Raw genomic sequence first — 11,749 nt, 5'->3', positions numbered from 1 at the left:
CTACCAGCATCATGAGATATGATTTTAAATCCAAATCTTGCTTTTCGGGTGTGTTGGGGTATCCAGGACTTGCTATGTTGGGTGTGCTGGGTTCTGATGATGCTGAGTGGTCTTGGTTTCTGTTAGTAAGATTCTTATGTTTGCCTTTCACCATCTGGTAATCTCTAGTGTTAGTTGTTATTGCTGTCTCTGACTGGAGTTTGTTCCTCCTGTGACTCTGTTAGCCTCTGTCAAATCTCCTGGGAGTCCAGCTCTCTCCTTAGTCTCCGTGGTCAGAGTACTCTCTGCAGGCAAGTTCTCTTGCCAGGAAGGTGCACAGAGGTCTGGAGCTCAGCTCTGCCTCCTGGCTGAAGATGAAAACCGGAAAGGGACCCTGTCCCAGTAGCTGTGTTACTTCTGCAGTCCATGCACTATCCTGGGCAGACTGGACTCTGAGGGACCCAGGATACAAGTCACCTGGTCCCATAGTCAGAGCCCTCTCTGGAGGCTGATTCTCCTCTGTAGGGGAAAGTGGACAGAGGTCTGAGTCTCAGTTCTGCCTACTGCCTGAAGATGAAGGCCTGAAAGAGTTCAATTACTTTCTTTGTATTTTCTGACTCATTAGTAAAGATAGATGATTTAGCCATTGTATTATTTTCATTTTAAGGTAGTGATCCACCTTTCCTGTTCACATTTAGTATAGTTGCTGAACCTTATAGTTGTTTTATGAGAATTAAGGCAGTATGTATTGCAGAAGTCAGTTATCCTTTCTTCTTTTCATCAGATCTCATGGCCATCAGTTCCAAGTCAAAGCTATAGTATTGTTTTTTTTGCAATACTTCTAACAGCTATCTGAAATTGATTTTTATCCTAATTGAAATTCTTGAGAGACTAGCATTAACTGGGGATTAGCTTTCCCATTTATGTAAAATATCTAAATATCCCTTGCTCTTTAGGACTAAGAAATTGTAGTTAGAAAACAACCTTACACAAATAATAATATATAATACCTGTGTTCCAATAACATTTTGTTTATATTCCATTTGCTTATCTTTGAGATAATTTCTTATGGCTTTGATGTTATAGAAAACATGTCATTCCAACAATCTCAGGGTCATACAGATGGCCCTGGTTAAATTGGTAGATGCAAAAAACAAAACAAAACCCAGACATGAACATATGCTGGTGACTTATAGATAGGAAGTAGCTAGTAGGCCTGGAAGGTAACTAGGCATTATATACATAGATGAGATTCACAACGAATGAATTGTATTATTAAAAATTTTGAATTTATATCACAACTTAATATTTCATATCTCAGGAATCCCTTAATAAGCCATGTGTACCCTTTTTTAGATATGTCAATATATTTTTCCTGATAGTTTCTAAATGTTTTGCGTCTTTTAATTTTCTTTTGTTCTTTATATAATTCAGACTTCTTAAATAATTTTTATATTTACTAATAATTTCAGTCAGAATATTTCCATTTTATTCATACACTCAACACATTTTTATTTATATTGTAGCAGAAATTCAAGTACACACTTTTTATATGATGCAGAAGGGTACAAACAAAAAATGGTTCTCATATTTTTTCAGGACTTTCCATGAAGTGTTTTGAATGCTGAAATTAGTTTACTGTGACCAAGAGTTTTCTCTCAGTTAGGAGACTATCTTTTCATTTTCTCTCAGTCAGGAGGCATTCTTTTCATGAGGCTCCATTTGTTGGTTGTTGCCTTTATTTCCTGAGCAGTACAGTTATATGCAGAAAGTCCCTCTTGTGCTTCTATTGTCAAAAGTTTTTTTTTTTCTCTAATGGTTGAAAGTTTCAACTCTTAAGGTGTATGTTCATTTAGAGTTGATGTTTGATGTGAAATGAAGATCTAATGTATATATTTAGTTTTCCTAACACTAGTTCTTGAAGGCATCTGTGTCAAAAACCAGTTGACTATAGGAGCCTAAGCCTTCTTTCTGGGCCTTTTTTTTCTCCATTGACCTATGTATCACAACTTTTTTTATATCATGTCTTGTTATTTAACGATTGCTCTTTTAGTATCCTACTGGTTGATTTCATTCTTTGTCATTCTATTGTGTTATTTATACTGCTATTCTTTTTTATTTTTGATTGAGTCTTTGTGCATGTCACCTCATGCACCACAATCCCACTCATCCCCCCATCCCTCCATAGCTGCCCTCTGCCCTTGCAACCTCCAGAAGAAAACAAACAAGTAAATAAAAATTAAAAGAATAAATCTGGCTGTAGTATGTCCCATAGGTTTGCCCAACAGCTTTACTTGCAAATGTTCAGTACAATGAATCACTGATGTGACTCAAGGCCTTTGGCTTCTGCTACATGATCAATATTCGATCCTCACTTGGACTCCTCTCAGATAACCATGAGGTCCAGCCCCTTCATACACTCCAGCAATTTATAAATGGGGTAAATATTAGGGTGAGCCAACTTACAGCCTTGGTGTTTTGTTCAGCTCTCTGGTTTGTGGCAGCTAGCAAAAGGCAGAACTGACTCTACCTCCCCCTGGGCTCAAGCCATCTGGGCCAACTCTTCAGCACTGTTCCTGCTAGGGATGGGGCCATCTCTCCTGCTCTCACACCCTTTGGCCAGCTCTCCCTTACCAGCAAGGGGTGGGGCCAATTACCCCAAGAAGGGGCAACTCTACTGTGCTGCCCAGGTGAGATGCAGGAAGGGGTCTGCTCTTCTGAATGTATGCTGCTATTTATATAGAAACTTTAGCAGAAAATAAGTATCATTCAATGGGTGACATGGGAATCCACTACCTGATAAAGTGATGCTGCTTATTTTTCAAATGCTGCCATATGTACCATAAAAAAATGTTCTCTTGAAAAGCAAGGAGCAATGTATGTGTGTATATAATATATATAAGTATATATTTATAAGTGTTTCATATAAAATGTTTATATAAAACCATCTATATTGTTTTAAATTTTAACAAAAGTTTATTGGCTTAAGAAATGTTACTCAATTGAGCACAATCCATAGTGGAGATACAGGGGAAATGTATAAGATATAGCAGTAACTCTATTTACTTGTTTTTACAGACTTTTCTTCAAAAGAATTAGAGATCTTCATTTGTTCCTTTTCATCTTCCTGGCTTCAAATGTTTGTTGCAGAAGCAATTTTTAAAAAGCTGTGCTTACAGGGCCCCACTAGTACGTGCACTGAGCCACTCTCTCTTCAGAAAATAGTAAGCTGTGCCCTACTCGGGGGGTGGTTTCTTTGTTTTGTTTCTTTTTTTAAGAAGTTAGTTCATGAGTTCAGTTTTAATTCTTAGTTATTTCTCGTAAGTAGACAAAACACAACTTATAAATCTTCCAACACATTAAGGAGCCGGGGGGGGGGGTTTGTTTGTTAGTTTTGTTTTTTGTTTTGATTTTTCTCAAAAATACATTAGTGGGGCACTGGAGAGATGGCTTCATGGTTAAAATCACTTGATGTTCTTTCAGAGGACCCAATTTCAGTTCCTAGAATGTATGGATCTTCTGGCTTCAGGCACAATGGTGTGCATCTACCCCCTAAACACACACACTCTCAGACACACACACACACACACACACACACACACACACACACACGTTAAATAAATAAATAATAAAAATAAATCCTTTAAGGAATAGATTTAATTATTTGGGGAAAAAAAGTATAAAAAAGTATAAAAAAGTAATTTTGACTTTTGTCATAATATATATTTTAAAACCACATCCAAGAATTTGTTGAATTTGATATTTGAAAAGGAAAACTTGGAAAGATGTATCCTACACATATACATGTATATATAAGCTGCATTTGTTCGCACTCTCTTTTGTCTTGGTCATGTTAGGTACTAAGTTCTAATGCCCTAGCACTTCTTCAGCAAATGCCAAGTCCATTGTTTAGTGTGACACTGGGCAAACTGCTTTGCAACAGGACTGGTGGACTCCTTGTCCCATTTATTCTGGACTTACCTTTCTCTTGAAAAAAATTCATTAGCAAAATAGAAATAACAAAATACCTTTTGACTATAAGTCTTTTAAGTATAAAAATATGTAAGTTGGATATGAGACTTAATCAAAAGAACTTTCCTAAATGAGTATTAAGATTGAACTGGAAAGTATCATTTTCTAAAAGATATCATCATCTATAAGATATTGACAAAATAATTATACAGATAATTACACAGAACTGGCAGTGTTAATATTTAGTCATGCTTGGAGAAGATCATGTCACAACCTAGTTATGAAATCAAGAAAATTTACCCAGACTTTATAGCAAAATAATGAAGTAATCCCTTTTACTGTCTCTATAGTTGTGATAATGTTATAATATTCTTTTGCAACAGATAGATTCCTATTTGCCAGTTTTGGGAAAAATGGACATACATGGGGCTGGAAAGATGCAGATGCCAAAAAAACTCTGCCAGCAGCCTTGCCTAGAGTCTCAAAGAGCATTACTAATGCTGAATGGTGCAAAACGGAAACAAGCAGAAGGTCGGCCAGAGCTCCTGTAAGTAGTGTTGTTGCTGCAGCTGCACTTTGTTTTGGAATATGGTCTTTTCTCTGAAATTCCTGGTGCTTTAGTTTATTTTGGGTATTGTATACATATGACGATTGAGAGAAAACTCAATTTTGGACCTATAAATAAATAAGATCAGCACTTTTCTTTTACTGTAATGCAATGACCATACTTCCTTCCTACTAAGTGCTTCCTGAAAGAAATGAAACTATTAATAAAGTCTTCATAAGAATGTTGTCTGAAACAGAAAGTTCAACATTTTTATAGGTAGTATAAATAAGGTTTTAGATTTATATGAGATGCTATACTTTCTCAAAATGAAAGACTTCTTGATTGGGAAATCTGAAGGCCTGCACTCTCATGGAACTTTCAGCTTTATTTCCTCTACAAAATCTGATTTACTTAGTTTCCTCCTTGCCCAGCATTCTACACTCATTACCTTTTTACTGAGCAGTTGGAGATATAGACTAATAAAGTAAAAATTAATGCATCAAAATTTGTTCTCATGTAGCTGACTTCACTCTAAAGGCTGGAAAGCAGTATGATTGAATGAGTTCAAAGCAGGATACATTTTAAAGGAAGAAAAATACTATCTTATGTATGCTGGCATGACTTACTGAAAAACAAGATTTTCTTGGTTTTCTTTCTTTTCAGAGAGTTAAACCGTGCTAAATGTTCCTCATCATTGAAAAAATTGAAAAAGAAGTCAGAGGAATTGTCATGTTCCAAGGAGAATTGCCCATCTTTGGTTACAAAGATGAATTTTCATAAAACTAATCTGAAAGGTACCCCAAATATCTGAATTAACTTATATTAAGTACTTTCTATCCTTGTAGACAGTATTTGAAAATCTCACACATTTGCCCTAATGAAAGTTTAAACTTAAATATTGAACTAAGTCCAGGAAATACTTTAATGGATAATGTAATATTTTCTTGAACTCTTGTGTATAGAAAAGAAGTGGTCACTTAGTAGATGATGTAATAGAATAGTCCTCCCTTTCTCACCCTGCCTTTCCAGATGCTAAGTGATGCTCCCTGAGCTCATTCCAGACTTGCCCTTCTTACTTTGCAATTCCACATCAACCTGTGCTGCTTAGAATCAGTGTCTTCTGATTTGAAAGTATAATTCATTCTTCATCTCTTTTCAGTCATAGACATTTTGTGAACAAAGAATGAGGAGTAGGCTATGTTACATAGCTGTGTTAAGCATATGGGCTCCTTTCTTCTAGGCACTGAGCCCAGACAGAAATGTGTTTGGCTTTTGGTTCTAACTGTACAGCAGCCTAAGTACCTAATGGATTGTATTCCAAGAATAGTGCTGTAATAATTTTCTCTCGCACCCCTTTTACTTAGATGTCTTGTAACCTGAAAATATGTTATCTACAAGGGAGCTCTACTTGGATAAACTAAATTGCTAGGTTTATAAGTTATTCTATTTATAGATTATATCATATGTATTAACTCATGCTATGGATTAGCTCATGAAAACAGTGACAGCAAAGCTTTTATAATTGTTCCATGCGATAGACATTTATATTATGAGCCCATGAAGCTCAAAATATGAAGACTATTAGATGACAATCAGATATTCACTTCAAAGATCAGTGTCTCTTTTCTTCGTTTTATTGTTCGGAAGTAAAATGAATATGAATGACTTCAGGCTAAATAGCAGGAGTTGGGAGAGAAAGAAAATTGAGAAATGGGGGAAAACTTTGCATGTAGAATAAATGTTTAGTAGAAGTTGCAGAGATACTCTGTAAAATTGAGTAGTATAAAAATGTACTACTCAGTATTTTATATAACAGGAACAAATAATGCCCATGATGCATTTTGTTTCCTATGTAGTCATTGGTAAGTATTTAGCCATTTTCCTTAATGTCAAATTATGTCTTATATTTTATTAATCTTAGTTCAAAGAGCAGTTGGAAATTTTGACCACCAGCAATTTATTGCAGTCCTCCATCAAAAACTGTGCCATTCTATGTGCTGCTGTTGTTCAGCTTTAAATGGTACTTAGGGACTCTTTTCAGCGCGTGTGTGTGTGTGTGTGTGTGTGTGTGTGTGTGCGGTGTTTATATTAAGATTCGTACATTTCTCCCTCCATGCGGCTGTAGCCAAGCCAGACAGCCTATTGAGAAGCAGCAAGCCATCTGTTAATGGATTTGAAGTTCTGAATTGTACTTGAGTATGTAGAGGCACTCGTGCTTAGCTAGAAACATTCATTTGAATTAAGCTATAAATGCTGTATAAGAAAGAGCTATACATTTTAGCGTAGATTCATGAATAAATTTAAGAGAGGGCAGTTGCACTTTAAAACTTTTATTGCTACCAACCAAGTATTTCTGGTGTTCTCTGATCATCTGGGGTTTTTCTAGCAGGATTGAAGCGTTAAACCTTGAACTGAGAGAGACAATGCCTGTGTTAAAGCTTTCCTTGTAGAATTCATTGCTGAATTGCTGACAGAACAGAAACTCTGGATTACTGGGCTTCTTCCCACCCTACCTCTCTTTTTTCCTTTTCTTGTTTTTAATTCAAGAGATGTTTAAACCAGTCTGGCATGGGTCCAGACCTTCTAGTTCATGGCCTTTGTTATTTTCTTTAGTTGATATCTTGTCTTCTCTGGAATAATCTATTAATTTTTTATGTCAGGGGAAACAGCTCTGCATAGAGTTTGCATAAAAAACCAAGTGGAGAGATTGATTTTTCTTCTGTCTTTGCCAGGAATAGACATCAATGTTAAAGGTAAGATCTCTAAGTCTTTGTGTTCTCATTCAGCATCTTACAATTTGTTATACAAAATAATTTTATATCATATTAAGAAAAATCATTTAACTGAATTTACTAAAAATATTTTTAAAATAGTTACTAACCAAACTGAAATAATTCACTATCTGATAATTTAGAGCTAATAATATAAAATATTTTAGAAGCAATTTTCTGGTCATATTTCAATATTAATGTTTAAATTTTCTTTTTATTTATTTTCATTTTTAAGTAGAAACATGATTACAGTCTGCTCATTTTCACCAATGCTGTTTTTCATATATGAAGCTCCTACAGAGTAATAGAGGGGACTTGTGGAATATCAATACTTTGCAACCAACAGTACTTCTGCTGTTTTAAAACTTGCCTTAATTTCTAATTTAGACAATGCTGGCTGGACGCCTTTGCATGAAGCCTGCAACTATGGCAACACAGAGTGTGTCCAGGAAATTCTACAGCGTTGTCCAGAGGTGGATCTGCTCACTCAAGTGGACGGGGTGACGCCTTTGCATGATGCGCTGTCAAACGGACATGTGGAGATTGGCAAGCTGCTTCTACAGCATGGGGGTGAGTGTGTTCCTGTTATGGGGCTTTCGGAAAATGATCTAGGTTTTTGATGACTCCCTCAGAGGCAGATAACATTTTATATTGAAAAGTCTGTAAGAAAAGGTGCTTTTATTTTATATAAAATATAATGAGAAAGTAAAGACAAAAGTCTCCTAAATATAGACACCTTGTATTAATTGTTGTAAGTACCATTTTATAGTATATATTGTTAAAACCTATTAACATTCATGTATGAAAGTATATTTTTGCAGTTAAAGCTGTTGGTTTTAAATATTGCTTTAACTTATTGTATATGGTATCTTTGTGAAGTGATAATTTCTGAAAGCTTGTTAATAAGTGGATTGAGTGCTTCTTTATGACTACCTCGGTTTTCCATTTTTTATTACATATGTATGTGGTGTGTATATATGTATAACTGGCTAAGCTAATATTATCTTTATATGGCATTCCTTTATAGAGTATGGAAAAGATAGCCTAAGATATTTTCATTTATATTTACCATCAACTAAGTTGAAGCTGGGTTTTCAGGTCATGTTAAATATAGTACAAGACTTTTATGAGGAGGATAACTTAAGCTTCATACCTATATACTGCTTTTTTTGATTCATTTTTATCTTCAGCAACTCCCCTTTTAGTAACATTTCTGCATCTGAACTATTACAAAATTTTGCTTCAAAATAGTCAAACTAATTTGTGTTTTAAAAAAAGAAACCCTGATAACTAGCTTGTAATATGAAAAACATAAACATTTGTGTGACTATTGGTTTTGTTTGTGTTCGTTTTAACTTAGAATTTGATGTGTTTTATACTGTAAATAACGCATTTCATTCTGCATAAAAACAAAAGGCATATTCTCCATGTGTCCTTTTTTTTTTCCTATGAGTATGTAAGAAAGCCTGGATATATTGCATGATGGCTTGAGAGACTTGGTTATTTATAGTCTTCTCCTGCCCCCTAAAGGCCTAAGTGTGTCTGTTTTACCAACACTGTTTCATAATTGATGCATTTTTAGTTCTTCTACCTTCTCTTTTAAATACTACTAGTTTTACAAACCCAATGTTTTTTTTTTCTATTAAGTATTCTGTTTTCTTGTACTCAAAGATTTAATCTGACATGCAAGCCAATATTCATTTCTGTATCAAATAATGTAAATGATATAAGATGTATTCTTTAATGGATTCCAGCTGATTAGCATAGTGTAATATTAGATCAGCTGTGCTGATTTAGCTAACAGAGTTATATGTGGGTTAGTCTCTGATCTAGGAGAGAAAACTCACTTGTACTTAGGTTTGTCAAGGTGCATTGGCTAAATTACATCAGTGTTGTTTTTGTTGTTGTTTGTATTAGGTTGTTTATTTGTTGACTTATCTAGTCAGATTCTGGGTTTGAACCTTTATATGGTTTGACATTATCACTATGGCAGCTTTATAATCTCTTCATTTCAAGACTTTCAGTCTTGCTAGCAATAATTTCAAGAGTATATATTGCTAAAACTTTAGGTACTTGTAATGTTTTCCAAACAGAAATAAGAAAAATATTTTTCTTTTGTTTTAAGATGTTAACAAAATAATAGATAATACAACTTTCATTTGCAATTCTTTTTTCCCCACAAATTATATATATGTAGCCTTTATATTTGTGGTTATAGTCATCATAAAGAGTTTTAGCGCTTAATAATCTATTCTTTCTGATGGTACGATGTGTTATAATGTATCCTACCATACTTTCATATTGCTGCTTACATTTTTGTGAGTGACTGTATAAAGGATTACAAGCTGTGATTGATAAGAGTAAAGAGCACTTCTATGCCTTGTTATGGACCCTTGCTTTTCACTTCTTGTGTCATCCTCTAATACTCAGAGGATGAACTTGAGTCCTGAGCATTTCAGTACTTTGTAAGTACTAACTCTGACTATAGGCAGGCTTTTTCAGTTTTGGTTTGGTTTCGTTTTTGGTTTGATAGATCAAGTATTGAGTTTGATTTAGAAAATTAACTTTGAAGTTTTTATGACTCTCTTGCCTTTGTGAACAGTAAACATTAGAAGTATAAAATACAAATTGTACTGTATCTGTGAAGGGTCTTTATAGTTTTCACATTGCCAGGTGGTTAGTCAGTAATGGAAAAGAAACTTTTTTTTCTAAGCTTCTGATTAATGTGTTTTATTAATTTCTTCTGAGAGTACTGAATTTCTTGTTCTTAATTGGCAGCAGGGAAGGTTTTAAAAACTGTTTTCACTTATCATATAGACTATGTTTTAGCAGAGTTCATTATTCAGTTGACTAAAATTTTCAGTTTGTAAACCCACCTCTATTGGTCTGTATGGGCAATTACAATGTATGTAGGCAGCTAATCAGCAGCAAGTATGATTTTAAACAGAATCCTGGAAGGCTTCTATTATCCTGGGGTGGGGGGAGAAAGCAGCCGTTAACCTGGCAAAATAAAAGTATTTTACTATTAACATTTTACATTTCCTTTTTCACAGGCCCAGAACTGTTACAGCAGAGGAACTCTAAGGGGGAGTTGCCCTTGGATTATGTGCTGTCCCCTAAGGACAAGGAAGAACTATTTGCCATGACAAATATAGACGACACAGTGGACAACTTTCATGCTAAGACACAGAAACATTTTTACCACCAACAGCTTGAATTTGGTTCGTTCTTACTTAGTAGGATGTTGATTAATTTTTGTTCAATATTTGATTTGTCCTCAGAATTTATCCTAGCTTTCAAAGGGTTGGGTCATCTAAATGAGTTGCTCATGGCATGCAATAGTGATACAGAAGCCAGCAATGCACATACTGACTGGTTACTGGATGTTTATGCTAGGAATGTAAAGACATTAAAGAAGCTCCCAAGTGTTCTTAAAGAACTGCCTGAGAATCTAAACGTATGTCCTGGAGTGCATACTGAGGCCTTATTGGTGACACTGAAAATGATGTGTCAGTCAATCACAGAGGTGTCATGATGCCAGAAAGTATGAGTCAGATTTCTGAACATGCAACATGCCTTGTCACTTAGTATATCCATAGCTTATGGAAAAAAATATTAATTTCAGTTATTCACTGACAGCAAAGTTTCATAGCACTTATAAAACATCTACAGATCTAAAATATGGGCTCAGGATTTAACTCAGAAAGATACAAAAAGAAAATGAAGTAGTTTTGTTGGGTATAAATGGTTTCACTGATTTTTAAAAAACAAATTTGTTCTTCAAATATTTATTTATATTATATATAGAGAAAATTAATTTAAATATTTTTTCAGATCAAAATGTCCTTTCCTCTGAGTGCTACAGGTCTGAAAATCATGGCAAGGATATTCATTCAAATGTGCATCTATATACATGTAAAAGTTGTTTGTTCTTTATATTTAAGGTGCATTTGCTCTTTTGTGTTTCTAAAATAAACCTTTCTAGGACTTTAAATTATGTTTCATAGTCTTTAGTTGTTTAAAAAAAAAAAAAAACACTCACACCCACACACACCCTTTCTCTGATAAAAACAAATCATAATTTGTTCACTTTGAGTATATATATTTAAATGCCTATTTATGTACACTGAAAAAAATTTTTAATTGGGTATTTTATTTGTTTACATTTCAAATGTTATGCCCTTTCTGGTTTCCCCTCTGCAAACCCCCTATCCTATCCCCCCTTACCCTGCTTCTATGAAGGTGCTCCCCCACCCACCTACACACTCCAGCCTTAGCATTTCTCTACATTAGGGCATCAAGCCTTCACAGGACCAAGGGCCTCCCCTCCCATTGATACCAGATAAGGCCCCTTCAGCTCCTTCAGTCCTTCCCCTCATTCTTCCATTGGGGTCCCTGTGCTCAGTCTGATGGTTAACTGCAAACATCCACATCTGTATTGGTCAGGACCTGGCAGAACCTCACAGGAGACAGCTGTATC

At 35.0% G+C, this 11,749-nt stretch overlaps 1 protein-coding gene across 7 annotated transcripts in view; it reads left to right on the top strand.

The window, feature by feature from the left end:
* Slf1 (SMC5-SMC6 complex localization factor 1) overlaps positions 1-11,266 on the top strand; it is an 82,677-nt gene extending 71,411 nt beyond the window's left edge. For all 7 annotated transcript variants that reach the window (XM_029468203.1, XM_029468207.1, XM_029468205.1 and 4 more), the window contains 6 exons: positions 3,058-3,203; positions 4,335-4,498; positions 5,162-5,292; positions 7,159-7,251; positions 7,657-7,839; positions 10,323-11,266. In XM_029468203.1, the coding sequence (XP_029324063.1) occupies positions 3,058-3,203; positions 4,335-4,498; positions 5,162-5,292; positions 7,159-7,251; positions 7,657-7,839; positions 10,323-10,804 (1,199 nt within the window). In that variant the 3' untranslated portion in view covers positions 10,805-11,266. The remainder of the gene's footprint in view (positions 1-3,057; positions 3,204-4,334; positions 4,499-5,161; positions 5,293-7,158; positions 7,252-7,656; positions 7,840-10,322) is intronic.
* The last annotated feature ends 483 nt before the right edge of the window (positions 11,267-11,749 follow it).

The sequence above is a fragment of the Mus caroli genome, chromosome 13 (assembly GCF_900094665.2).
Source record: "Mus caroli chromosome 13, CAROLI_EIJ_v1.1, whole genome shotgun sequence".
Taxonomy (NCBI): domain Eukaryota; kingdom Metazoa; phylum Chordata; class Mammalia; order Rodentia; family Muridae; genus Mus; species Mus caroli.
The sequence above is the reverse complement of the archived record's forward strand: the minus strand, read 5'-3'. Positions and strand labels throughout refer to the sequence as shown.